The sequence below is a fragment of the Eubalaena glacialis genome, chromosome 13, assembly GCF_028564815.1.
Source record: "Eubalaena glacialis isolate mEubGla1 chromosome 13, mEubGla1.1.hap2.+ XY, whole genome shotgun sequence".
In the NCBI taxonomy this organism is placed as follows: domain Eukaryota; kingdom Metazoa; phylum Chordata; class Mammalia; order Artiodactyla; family Balaenidae; genus Eubalaena; species Eubalaena glacialis.
In genome coordinates, this window is record NC_083728.1 from 27,554,543 (window position 1) to 27,568,923 (window position 14,381).

Here is a 14,381-nt window from a genome sequence, read left to right on the forward strand (position 1 = left end):
TTTCTTTCATCAGTGTCTTATAGTTTTCTGCATATAGGTTTTTTGTCTTCCTAGGTAGGTTTATTCCTAGGTATTTTATTCTTTTTGTTGCAATGGTAAATGGGAGTATTTCCTTAATTTCTCTTTCAGATTTCTCAGCATTAGTGTATAGGAATGCAAGAGATTTCTGTGCATTAATCTTGTATCCTGCAACTTTACCAAATTCATTGATTAGCTCTAGTAGTTTTCTGGTGGCATCTTTAGGATTCTCTATGTATAGTATCATCTGCAAACAGTGACAGTTTTACTTCTTCTTTTCCAATTTGTATTCCTTTTATTTCTTTTTCTTCTCTGATTGCCATGGCTAAGACTTCCAAAACTATGTTGAATAATAGTGGTGAGAGTGGACATCCTTGTCTTGTTCCTGATCTTAGAGGAAATGCTTTCAGTTTTTCACCATTGAGAATGATGTTTGCTGTGGGTTTGTCGTATATGGCCTTTATTATGTTGAGGTAGTTTCCCTCTATGCCCACTTTCTGGAGAGTTTTTATCATAAATGGGTGTTGAATTTTGTCAAAAGCTTTTTCTGCATCTATTCGTATGATCATATGGTTTTTCTTCTTCAGTTTGTTAATATGATGTTTCACATTGATTGATTTGCATATATTGAAGAATCCCTGCATCCCTGGGATAAATCCCACTTGATCATGGTGTATGATCCTTTTAATGTGTTGTTGGAATCTGTTTGCTAGTATTTTGTTGAGGATTTTTGCATCTATATTCATCAGTGATATTGGTCTGTAATTTTCTTTTTTTGTAGTATCTTTGTCTGGTTTTGGTATCAGGGTGATGGTGGCCTCATAGAATGAGTTTGGGAGTGTTCCTTCCTCTGCAATTTTTTGGAAGAGTTTGAGAAGGATGGGTGTTAGCTCTTCTCTAAATGTTTGATAGAATTCACCTGTGAAGCCATCTGGTCCTGGACTTTTGTGTGTTGGAAGATTTTTAATCACAGTTTCAATTTCATTACTTGTGATCGGTCTGTTCATATTTTCTATTTCTTCCTGGTTCAGTCTTGGAAGGTTATACCTTTCTAAGAATTTGTCCATTTCTTCCAGGTTGTCCATTTTATTGGCATAGAGTTGCTTGTAGTAGTCTCTTAGGATGCTTTGTATTTCTGCGGTGTCTATTGTAACTTCTCCTTTTTCATTTCTAATTTTATTGATTTGAGTCCTCTCCCTCTTTTTCTTGATGAGTCTGGCTAATGGTTTATCAATTTTGTTTATCTTCTCAAAGAACCAGCTTTTAGTTTTATTGCTCTTTGCTATTGTTTTCTTTGTTTCTATTTCATTTATTTCTGCTCTGATCTTTATGATTTCTTTCCTTCTGCTAACTTTGGGTTTTGTTTGTTCTTCTTTCTCTAGTTCCTTTAGGTGTAAGGTTAGATTGTTTATTTGAGATTTTTCTTGTTTCTTGAGGTAGGCTTGTATAGCTATAAACTTCCCTCTTAGAACTGCTTTTGCTGCATCCCATAGGTTTTGGATTGTCGTGTTTTCATTGTCATTTGTCTCTAGGTACTTTTTGATTTCCTCTTTGATTTTTTTTTTTTTCTTCAGTGATCTCTTGGTTATTTAGTAACGTATTGTTTAGCCTCCATGTATTTCTGTTTTTTACATCTTTTTCCCTGTAATTGATTTCTAATCTCATAGTGTTGTGGTCACAAAAGATGCTTGATATGATTTCAATTTTCTTATATTTACTGAGGCTTGATTTGTGACCCAAGATGTGATCTATCCTGGAGAATGTTCTGTGCGCACTTGAGAAGAAAGTGTAATCTGCTGTTTTTGGATGGAATGTCCTATAAATATCAATTAAATCTATCTGGTCTATTGTGTCATTTAAAGCTTGTGTTTCCTTATTAATTTTCTGTTTGGATGATCTGTCCATTGGTGTAAGTGAGGTGTTAAAGTCCTCCACTATTATTGTGTTACTGTCGATTTCCTCTTTTACAGCTGTTAGCAGTTGCCTTATGTGTTGAGGTGCTCCTATGTTGGGTGCATATATATTTATAATTTTTATATCTTCTTCTTGGATTGATCCCTTGATCGTTATGTAGTGTCCTTCCTTGTCTCTTGTAACATTCTTTATTTTAAAGTCTATTTTATCTGATATGAGTATTGCTACTCCAGCTTTCTTTTGATTTCCATTTACATGGAATATCTTTTTCCATCCCCTCACTTTCAGTCTGTACGTGTCCCTAGGTCTGAAGTGGGTCTCTTGGAGACAGCATATATATGAGTGTTGTTTTTGTATCCATTCAGCAAGCCTTTGTCTTTTGGTTGGGGCATTTAATCCATTCATGTTTAAGGTAATTATCAATATGTATGTTCCTATTACCATTTTTTTAATTGTTTTGGGTTTGTTTTTGTAGGTCCTTTTCTTCTCTTGTGTTTCCCACTTAGAGAAGTTCCTTTAACATTTGTTGTAGAGCTGGTTTGGTGGTGCTGAATTCTCTTAGCTTTTGCTTGTCTTAAAGCTTTTGATTTCTCCATCAAATCTGAATGAGATCCTTACCGGGTAGAGTAATCTTGGTTGTAGTTTCTTCCCTTGCATTACTTTAAGTATATCATGCCACTCCCTTCTGGCTTATAGAGTTTCTGCTGAAAAATCAGCTGTTAACCTTATGGGAGTTCCCTTGTATGTTATTTGTCGTTTTTCCCTTGCTGCTTTCAATAATTTTTCTTTGTCTTTAATTTTTGCCAATTTGATTACTATGTGTCTTGGCATGTTTCTCCTTGGGTTTATCCTGTATGGGACTCTCTGCACTTCCTGAACTTGGGTGGCTATTTCCTTTTCCATGTTAGGGAAGTTTTCGACTATAATCTCTTCAAATATTTTCTTGGGTCCTTTCTCTCTCTCTTCTCCTTCTGGGACCCCTATGATGTGAATGTTGTTGTGTTTAATGTTGTCCCAGAGGTCTCTTAGGCTGTCTTCATTTCTTTTCATTCTTTTTTCTTTATTCTGTTCCGCAGCAGTGAATTCCACCATTCTGTCTTCCGGGTCACTTATCTGTTCTTCTGCCTCAGTTATTCTGCTATTGATTCCTTCCAGTGTATTTTTCATTTCAGTTATTGTATTGTTCATCTCTGTTTGTTTGTTCTTTAATTCTTCTAGATATTTGTTAAACATTTCTTGCATCTTCTTGATCTTTGCCTCTATTCTTTTTCTGAGGTCCTGGATCATCTTCACTATCATTATTCTGAATTCTTTTTCTGGAAGGTTGCCTATCTCCACTTCATTTAGTTGTTTTTCCAGGGTTTTATCTTGTTCCTTCATCTGGTACTTAGCCCTCTGCCTTTTCATTTTGTCTGTCTTTCTGTGAATGTGGTTTTTGTTCCACAGGCTGCAGGATTGTAGTTCTTCTTGCTTCTGCTGTCTGCCCTTTGATGGATGAGGCTATCTAAGAGGCTTGTGCAAGTTTCCTGATGGGAGGTACTCTTAAGGAACTTTGAGCTCAGTCTTGACCTACAGATTACAGCTAGCCATGTGACTACCCTTTAAGAGTGCTTGTAACCTTCTGTGTCTGTACAGTACTTGAAAACTTTTTTTATTATTATTATACAAGTCATAGTCACTGTAGAAAATTCTCAGCCCTGGGTTTACACTGGTAGCTGCCTTCGCCACCGCAGCCGAAACCCAACTTCCGATCCTCATTAAAGCTTTTTAAAACACTTGTATGTAGGCATTAATATTATCCCCATTTTGCAGCCAAGGAAACCAAGGAAGAGAGAGGCCAAGCACTCTGCTCAAATTTACCCAGCCAGTAGGTGACAAATCCAGCCTGGTTAAATCTGTCTTTCACAAGCCTGGGGCTCATTCAGCTCCTGCAAAGTGTGAGGGAGTAAACAGAATCATGTGATAAACACGGTGCTACATCTGGGAGCATCAATCTTACTTGATGATTCGGGAGGAAAATATTTTTATTAAAAGATATGTTATTGATTGGAAAACAATATTAGTGGATTATTAAAATGAACCATACTTTGATTTTGTACCACCTGTGGCCACTCATAGCCCTTCACCGCCTGCCTCCCCCTACCTTGCCCCTGGGGCCCGTTCATCACGGAGCATTCAGTGGGTGTTGCAGATGCGGTTGGTGGTCTCCCCAGCAACGATTCTCTTTTTTCCCTGCCAACAGAACCCCATTTGGATCTCCTCTTTCCAGTAGCCCCGCCCTCTGGGGACGTCTGAGCCCTCACAGTGGTCCCATGTCCCTGCCATGTGATCGGTTCAGGCATGAGCCAGCAGGATGCCAGGGGAAGTCTGTTGCAGGGACTTCTGGGAATTTGTGTCTTTCTCAAAAGGGCCACAAGACCAGGGTATTCCCTTATTCCTGTGGCAGGTGGAGATGTGAGGAGGTGAGTTAGAGCTGCAGCAGCCTTGTTGTGACTGAGAGGAGCAGTCAGCCCACTGAGCTGGGAATTGGTGACAGTGTTGAACTGCCCACTGAACCATCCCTGGAGTCGACCTTTCATCATTAAAGGAAATTCCCTGGGGTCTGTACGCTTGAATGAGAAAAAATTTTTCATCTTTATTTTCATTAACCCCTGACCAGATTTTCACATTTCCTTCCATTATGAAAGCAGGCAAGAAATCCTAGTAGTATTAGCCAGGCCTGTGACTTTGCTCTCAAAAAAAAACCCAGTTATTTTCATATCACGTTACAACTGTTGTCAATATCTATCTCCAAATACTGGTTATACTCATTATGACCTTGAAATTACGGTAACAGTTGGGCCTGCTGTTAGACTCTCTTTAATTGTTAATGAAAAGAACATATATTCCTACAGCATAAAGAATGTGTTAATATTTGTGATGGGCCCGTGAGAAGTACCAGCAGGCCTCTGACTGCAGGAGAGTAGCTGACAGAGAGCCAGCTGCTGCAGCAGAAATCCAGCCCTGCTTGCCAGGCCATTGATGGGGATGCAAGGACCCGAAGGCTGGCCCACTCCTGGGAGACAGGGGACTCATGACAGCGACTTGGGCTTGAGGCCTCCGTAGGCCTCGTTGAACTTCCGTCAGGCCGCAGGGCAGTTAAGAGACTTTGCCCACCCTTCCTTCCCTCTCTCCCCCACTGGGGTTGGCCTTGGGGGGGTGACAGCTCCTTCAGCCTCCCCAGGCTCCCTCCCCCTTGTCTCACAGGCCAAACTCTGGCCTGTTAAATCTTGTCTTGGCATCTGTTTCTCAGAGGACCCAGACAAACACAGCTTGTAACTGTTTTTCAATATAGTTGCTTTCTTTTATAATCAAACATGCTTTATGTTATGCTTTTAAAAACGCTATTCTGTGATGGGGTCCACACATTACACCAGATGCCAAAGAGAACAGTACAGAACCCCTGCCTTCTTGTTTGAGCTACTGTGAATTGGGTTTTCTGTTATCTGCATCCAAAACATCCCAACTCTTAGGAGATTTCAGTGAAAAAGTGTGAGAAGCTCTGGTTGGGGTAAACCCGTGTAAGAGAATGTTAAAACTCGGCTCTTACCATCCTGCAGTTTGGACAGAGGCCCCCCAAAGCCCAGAACAGCACAGTGGTTGCCCAGGATGCTCACAGCCCTGAGTGAAGTGTTAGACCAGTTCTGTGGACACACAGAGAGACTGACAGACAGGGTCCTGAGAGCCCAGCACCTGCCTCCTAGCCACACAAGGGAGGCTAGAGGAGCAAGCGTGGTCTCTATGATCTGGGTCCTGTCCGTTTCCCTGCCAATCCAGAGGGCCTGGGCTGGTGGGAGGGGAGAACACTTAGATGGAAAAAAAAAAGTTTGGATTGAGATGGGTTTTACACTAGACTGATGGGGTGGCGTGAAGGGGGTGATGCTGCCTGCTCCCTTCTGAGTTCACCTCAAACCCCTCTTTTCAGGACTGCTCTGCTGTCACTGAAGAGGAAGATGAAGGCTCGCAGGTCCTGGGGAACAGGGCAGAGGAGACATCTGAGGGAAAAGGCAGGCCGGTGGCTGCCCCAACTGGCCCGGCCACTGCAACTATGTGAACTATGTGAACATTTTTTCTTTTTAAACATTTCCCCACACCAAAGGAATCCAAGCAACAGGATCCCAGAGCTAATGATCTAGCCCAGTGGTTCTCAGAGTGTGGTACCCAGACCAGTAGCATCCTCATAACCTGGTATGATGGTTAATTGCATGTGTCAACCTGGCTGGGCAATGGTGTCCAGTTGTTTGGTCAAATGCTCGTCTAGATGTTGCTGTTAAGGTATCTTATAGATGTGATTAACATCTACAATCAGTAGACTTTAAGTAAAAGATATCAGTCTGGATGATGTGGGTGAGCTTCATCCAATCAGGTGAGGGCTTAAGAGCAAAACTTGAGCCTTCTGGAAAAAGAAAGCAATTCTGCCTCAAGACTGTAACAGAGAAATCCTGCCTGAGTTTTCTGCCCTCACAGATTTCAGACTTACCAGCCCCCGCAATATCACACAGCCAATTCCTTATACACACACTAATGGTTCCATTTCCATGGAGAGCCCTGACTGCTGCACCTGGGAATTTGTTAGAAATGCATATTCTCAGGCCCTGCACCAGGCCTACTGAATCCAACACTCTGGGGGTGCGTGCTTTAATAAGCTTTCCAGAAAATTCTCAAGTTTGAGAACTGCTCCTCTATAGTCTCACTACTCAAAGTGCTGTCTGTGGACCAGCCCCAGTGGCATCAGCGGGAGGTGGTTAGCAATGCAGACTCTCAGGCCCCACCCAGACCTGCTGAAAGGGGCTCTGCATTTTAACCAGATCCCTGATGATTCGTGAGCACATTAAAATTTGGGACGCACTGACCCAGTGCTCCCCAGGGGCAGGGGGAAGAGGCAGTATTGTCTGGACTCTCGGAGATAACAACAAAAATGGTTAATTATTGGGCACCTAAGTGCCAAGCTCTTTATACAGCTTGTATAATTCATGTATACAACCCGTGCAACTTCACTGAACACTCTCACAACCCTGTAAGGCAGATATACCCATTAAGGCCGTTTTACAGACGAGGAAATGGACTGAGAGGGGTTTAGTAACCTGCTCAGGATCACACAGCTCATAAGTGGCGGATCAGAATCAGAACCAGGCTTCTAACTAGAAGCACCCACTCTCCACGCCCCACACGCCAGACAGGGCGCCGCAGCGATTCAGGAGAGAGGACACACACACACACACACACACACACACACACACACACGGAGCCAAGATTCCTCCTCTTAATTACAACTGTCTCTGCTGCTAACAAAGGCGGGGGCTGGGAAAGGAATCAACTTAATATGCAATTGCTTGTTCCCAATTAGCACAAATTACCATTTGTCTGAGAAGATAATGGTAGGAACTGGGATCCGCCCGGTGGGTTGCAGTGTTCATCTGCCTAACACCCTTCTGAGCCCTCCTCACTGGCCTTCCCGCCTTCCTGGGAAGGGGGCCGAGCCTTCCAGTGAGACTTCAGGAGGCCTGCGTAAATCCTGGCTCTGTCCGCTTTGGGAGCATTTGGTGTTTTTTGCCAGTTTCCCCCTCCACTCACCTGTGCTATTGGCTAAATCTGCATCAGCCAACACTAGCCCATCTCCAGCTCCACAAGGAGGGCTGCCCCCTCCTACCTTACCCCCCAACTCCCTTCCTGGGGGCCAAGCACATTTCCAATCCCAGAAAATACTAGGGGGGCTTTGATGATGCCATTCAAGGCTATGGTGGCATTGTGGTGAGAGCCAATCCTGGCACGAGGAAGGGCTGAGGGGCCGGCAGGTGCTCTGGCACCCTTGCCCGCCACTCAGTTTTTTGATCCCCCAAGGGCTTCCTCCAGATGCAAGGCCTTTGGGCATGCAGTTCCCTCTTCCTGGAATGCTCTTCCCTACCTCTGCCCTTCTCCAGGCTGACTCCTTTGCATCCTTCAGGTTGAAGCTCAATACTAATTCTTTTTTAAAAATTTATTTGGGGGCTTCCCTGGTGGTGCAGTGGTTAAGAATCCGCCTGCCAATGCAGGGGACACGGGTTCGAGCCCTGGTCCGGGAAGATCCCACATGCCATGGAGCAACTAAGCCCGTGCACCACACTTACTGAGCCTGCACTCTAGAGCCCACGAGCCACAGCTACTGAAGCCCGCATGCCTAGAGCCTGTGCTCTGCAATAAGACAAGCCGCCAAAATGAGAAGCCCGCGCACCGCAATGAAGAGTAGCCCCTGCTCGCTGCAACTAGAGAAAGCCCATGCGCAGCAACGAAGACCCAACACAGCCAAAAATAAATAAATTAAATAAATAAATTTAAAAAAAATTTGTTTTCTTTTGTTTGTTTTTCAATACTAATTCTTATAACAACAACAACTATCATTCATTGAGGACCTAATACGTGCTGTACCTGTGTTAACTCATTTAGTCACACAACATTATGTGATAGGTACTATAGTTATTCTCACTTTGCAGATGGGGAAACCGGGACACAGAGAAGTTAAGTAATCTGCCTGAGGTCACACAGTAGGTGGTACAGCTAGCATTTGAACCAAGGGGTTTGGCCTCAGAGCCCAATCTCTCACTTCAGAGAAGCCTGCCTAAGGGCTGGGGGAAATCCTCCTGCTGTTTCCTCTGCTGGCACCATTCTCCTTATTAACACTTAGCACAGCTGTAATCACACATGTATCCTCTGCATATTGTCTGCTCTCAAGGAGGTCAGAGACCCACGTCTGACTTGCTGAGAGCTGTATCCCCACCATCTAGTTCTGTGCCTGGCACATGGCAAGTGCTCAATAAGCATTTGTGGAATGCTTGAATAAATAGGTCTCAGGCTCCTCATCTTTAAAATGGGGCTGGTAATACCTCCTCCCAAGGACCATTACAAGAAGTGGGGCAATGCAAGTAAAGCACTTCTCACAGCCTGGCCATTGTTTTCATTCATATCAGGAAGAGAGACTCTGGATTCCCTGCCTTGGTGTCCTGAGGATCACTTGTTTATCTAGTGAACATTTATTGAGCATCTAGTGAACATTTATTGAGCATCTACTGTGTACCAGCAGTCATAGGTGCTGGGTCCACACACTGCAGAGAGGAGGAGATGTAGTCAGTCCTTTAGGGCAGCGGCCCCCAACCTTTTTGGCACCAGGGACCGGTTTTGTGGAAGACAATTTTTCCCATGGACGGGGGTGAGGGTGGGGTGGTTCAGGCAGTAATGAGAGCGATGGGGAGCGACGGGGAGCGATGCGGAGCGGCAGATGAAGCTTAGCTCCCTCGCCTGCCACTCATCTCCTGCTGTGCGCCTGCTTCCTAACAGGTCCCGGACCGGGAGTTGGGGACCCCTGCTTTAGGGAAAGGCAGATGGTGCATCTAAGGCTGAATTCCCAGGCAGAGTCCTGTCCTTCTCCATTGGCAGACTCCTGTGTCAATGGAGGATCCCTGCTCTGGTGCCTGGGACACCCCCTCTCCCCAGTCCCCAGCACTGGGCACTCACAGGCTTCATGATCCAGGTGATTCCTGGGTTTTTGCGAAACTCCTCCACAAACAGATGGTACTCGCAGGGCATCTCAAAGGTTTTGGGGAAGAAGTCGCACTTGGCTGCCTCCAGCTTTCCCGCCTCGCGCTCCAGCTGTTTCCGGAAGCGCTTCAGGTTCTTCACCATGTAGTTCTTGCGGGTCAGCTGAGCAGCACGATGGACAGGCAGGCCATTGGCGCTCATGCCCACTGCCCTGCACCAACCATCCCACCAACTGCCCCCCACAGCCCCCATTCTCTGTACGGTAAGAGTAACAATAAGAGGACTCCCCTGGTGGTCCAGTGGGTAGGACTCTGCACTCCCAATGCAGGGTGCCTGGGTTCAGTCCCTGGTCAGGGAACTAGATGCTGCATGCCGCAACTAAGAAGCCTGCATGCTGCAACTAAAAGATCCCACACGCCACAACGAAGATCCCACGTGCCTCAGCTAAGACCCAGCCCAGCCAAAATAAATAAATAAAAATAAATCTTAAAAAAAAAAAAGATTTTAAAAAAAGAGTAACAATAGGAGTAACTTTGACTGAGAGCCTGCTATTCTATAATTATCCCCACTTTACAGGTGAGGAAACTGAGGCTCAGAAAGGTTGTCAGTTGCCCAGAGCTATCCAGCTAACAGGCAGCACAGCCAGGGTTTGACCCGGGCCTGTCTGATGCCAAAGTTCTTTTTCTAACTGCTACGCTGCACTAAGCTTTTTAAATCTCCCACCACTGGCCCCTCTAGTCCCATCTTTGTGGTATGGTTCCTCCCAGTCCTCCCTCCCATCTCCAGACTCCAAGCAGCTCAACTTGCCTCACCCTGAAATCACATACTCCCTCAAGCATCCTGCTTCTTCAGCCTTTGCACCTGAAGCCAGACAGCCTATGACCTCAGTCCCCTCCCCAAGGTGGCCTGTTCCTCAGGTCTGAGATCCCTATTCCCGCACACTATTTCGTTCATCATGAATCTAGGGCACATATCTCTCACCTGGCATGTACCCCAAATTCCCTTGTGCTTTTCCATTCTGGTCCTTGTACCCCCAAGCCAGCTCCTGCTCACTGCCACACCCAGTCCCCTGGGCCCACCCAGCTCACCTCGTAGTGGTTTCGGAAGTGACTGATCCGCACGTGCTCATCCATGTAGGTGTGGTCGAAATTCTCCCGGAGCCAGCTGACGTCGCACCAGTAGAAATCCCACTCCCCTTCACTGGGGGTGGGGGTGGGACAAAAGTCAGGACCTGAGGACCTCAGCACTGCTGGGGATCTGGGGCCCAGGGAGGTGCAGCCGAGGGGTAAGCAGCGGTGTGTCCATCAGGTAAGTCTCAAGGAGGTGGCCTCGGGCTGCCGCTGCCCACTATGTACTTTGTGAGGCCAGAGTGAAAACTACAGAAATGTCCCTGCAAAAATGCAGGCTACTGGCTTCCTTCGGACAATCAGCAGATCTGGCCACGTTGAGTCCAGATGCCCCCCGGCACCCACCGCCTTAGACAGGGCACACCCTCTCCAGATCACAGTCTCCACCATGCCCTATGGCCCATGACAAGGGGCCAACCTTACCTGGTCATGTTACCTGCCTGGGCTCTGGAAGCATCCAAGTAGCCACCCCTGAGCCCACATTACCAAGCAGTGGAATCAGGCAACATTTATAAGCTCTTCCCAGTTCAGAAAGCCCTCCTCTCACTGAATCCTCAGAGCAGCCCCAAAAGTGACTACAATCATGCCTGGATCCCTAAGACAGGGATAGCCTTGCTCAGTGAGGACATGGCAGCCTCAGGATTCACACCCAAGCCTGCCTGACTCCAAATTCTGACCCTGTTCTTCACCACCATGCCAGAGAGGGGGACAGGAAACCAGACTGATCTACCAAATCCAGATACCAGAGCTGGAGTACACAGAGGAGGTGCTTGAAAAAGACTTGACAGGAAATGAAATGCACCACCATGATTACTTCCAATTTTTTAGTAAAAAATTACAGATATAACTGAAGCCCCGTGTATATTCCTGACTGATTCTATCTCCTACTCTCCTGTCCAAAAGGAAGCCATTAGCCTGAATTTGGAATCATTTCTATGAGTGTCTTTATAGTTTTACTGTGTATATATGTGTGTATCCATATGTGGCACATGGCATTGTTTGGCATGTTCTTAAAACTTTCTAATGGCTAATACTTACTTCCGCTTCCCACGTGCCAGACACTGTTCTAAGTACTTTACAAATATTAACTCACTAATCCTCATAGTAACTGTGAAGTGTTAGGTTCTTCTATTATGCCCATTTTAAAGATGAGTGAAGTGAGGCACAGAGAGGTTAAGGAACTCACCTAAGTTCATAAGCTAGTAAGTGGCAGAGCAGGACTGGAACTCAGGCCATCGGGCTCCAGATTCCAAGCTCCGTGGTTAGAGCTACTCTTGTCTATTTCCTTTCACAACTTGCTTTTTTTTTTTAACCCACCTTTTGTTTTAGTTGAATGAATAATGGATGAATGAATGAATAATGAATTATTCATTCATTCATACAACACATAGGTGTTGAGGCTGTCTTGGTGTCAGAGACAATGTTGGATGCAAGGATATAGGGGGAACAAAAACACCTGGCCAGGTGGTACATACAGTCCTGTGGGGAAGATAAAAAATAAACAAGGAAACAAATACACAACTCTCTAATGAGGAATTGTGAAATGTTATAACCCAGTTGGAATAACCCAGTTGGAGGCCATGAGGCAGGGCAGCTGAGGGACCTATTTAGGTGGAGGCTACCCTGTGGAGCTGACCTTTCAGCTTAGATCTGAATGGTAAGGAGAGACAGCCAGATCAAGGGCAGTGGGGAGAGGGTTCCAGGAGAGGGAAGGGCAGGAAGTGAGGCCCTGAGGTTGGAAAGGGCTCATTCAAGGATATGAAAAAAAAGCCAGAGTGGAGAGAGAAACGTAAGGAATGACACTGAAACTGGAGTAGGGCCCAACAAACAGGGCCTTGTAGACCATGATGTGGGTTTTGGATTCTTTTCTAATTCCACAAGTTTGTTCATTTTGTACACCATCTTCATGATTATCACAGTCAAGTTGCTCTTTTTTTTTTTTTTTATAAATTTATTTATTTTATTTATTTATTTTTGGCTGTGTTGGGTCTTCGTTGCTGGGTGCGAGCTTTCTCTAGTTGCGGCAAGCGGGGGCTACTCTCCGTTGTGGTGCATGGGCTTCTCATTGCGGTGGCTTCTCTTGTTGCGGAGCACGGGCTCTAGGCATGTGGGCTTCAGTAGTTGTGGCACACAAGCTCAGTAGTTGTGGCTCGCGGGCTCTAGAGCGCAGGCTCAGTAGTTGTGGCGCACGGGCTTAGTTGCTCCGTGGCATGTGGGATCTTCCTGGACCAGGGCTCGAACCTGTGTCCCCTGCATTGGCAGGCGGATTCTTAACCACTGCGCCACCAAGGAAACCCAGTCAAGTTGCTCTTAAATCACCCAGGAAGACATTAAACTGCTCAACAAGGCCAACAGGAAATCCAGGTTCTTTCTACCTTCTCATTCTGCCATCCTTAACATGTTGTCTTCATGCTCATCACCTCAAGGTCACAAGATGGTTGCTGCAGTTCCAGGCATCAAGGACAGCTTTCTTTGTGGGAAGCAAGGGAGGGGACAGCTCTGGCCACATCTGTTCCAAACTCTGACCTAACAGGCTGATGGTCTGAATTGGGACCTCGTTCTGTCTGGAAATACCAGACCCCAGCTTAGGTCTTAAGGACAAGGCCTCACATTCACAGAGCTATGTCTGGTGTAAAGGTCCTGGCCTCTAGCCTTTCCTGACTTGAGGACTCTCGAGGCAATTTGGGATCAGCCAGGAAACAACCTGCTTCATGGACTCCCACACCATCAGCACCAGAAAAACCCTCAGACCTTCTTCCACTTGACCATGGAGCAAGGCTGAGGAGAAACAGGGGGCAGCCTCAGGTCACATGGCAGGTCAGGACAGTGCCTTTTCCCATACACCTGCCGGTCACCTCCCCCGCCTCATCCTCCACTACATCCAGTTCTTCTGGATCCAGGGAAGGAAAACTCATTCTGATATTAGTGTGATACATGAGAGAACCAAGAAGGAAAATCCACAGTAGCTGCCATCATCACCACCATCACCATCATCACCATCACTGTAATACTCCCCAAAGTGCCAGAGAGAGGACTCTGCCATCTTGGATTACCCATACCACGCTTGCCACCGTCAGCCAATTCCTAATTTTTTTGTGGGATGATTTAGTAAGGGTCTGTTTCCTCTGCTAGACTCCAGCACCAGGCAGCAGGAACCATGGATTCACCTATTCACTCATTTGTTCCTTCAATTACTGAGAGGCTGCTAGAACAGGGAGGATGAGCCTGGGACTCTGCAGACAGCCAGACTAGGTGCAAACCCTAGCTCAAGCCCTGACAAGATGAGTGTATTTTTCATTTTCCAACATGGTATATTTTTTCCTCTTTTTGTCCAGTTTTCTCATCAGGAAAATGGGGATGATAATAGCACCTACTGGAAGGTTTGCTGGGATGATCCAAAGAGGTCATGCGTGTAAAGTGCGGATGAGTGTCTAGGAGGCTTAGTTGTTGTTATGCAACAAATATTTATTGAGGACCCTGGCAGGGTAGCTGGTTGCCCTCACCCCTCATATCTATTCTCTCCTTTTTCTACAGTCATAGAATTTCCAACATTTACCTGGAAAATGTAGTCTACATTTTTCAGATTCCCTTGCAGCTAGGTGTGTCCACATGGCTAAGTTCTGGCCAGTGAAATGTGAGGGACTTCTGGGTTGTGTCCTTCAAGGGTAGGACATGCCTTTTCTTGTCTCCTTCCTACCTCCTGCTGCTTGGAATGTGCAGGAACTCCACCTCAGACCATGAGGACGAGGGCCTCACTCAAAGGATAGCAGA

General features: G+C 45.9%; 1 protein-coding gene across 1 annotated transcript in view; it reads right to left on the minus strand.

The window, feature by feature from the left end:
- The window catches only part of TTLL9 (tubulin tyrosine ligase like 9), a 70,966-nt gene that overhangs the window by 35,322 nt on the left and 21,263 nt on the right, over nt 1-14,381 (minus strand). Inside the window, exons 4-5 of the mRNA XM_061209051.1 lie at nt 10,572-10,683; nt 9,460-9,645 (exon numbers count right to left, since the gene is read on the minus strand). Of these exons, the coding sequence (XP_061065034.1) occupies nt 9,460-9,645; nt 10,572-10,683 (298 nt within the window). The remainder of the gene's footprint in view (nt 1-9,459; nt 9,646-10,571; nt 10,684-14,381) is intronic.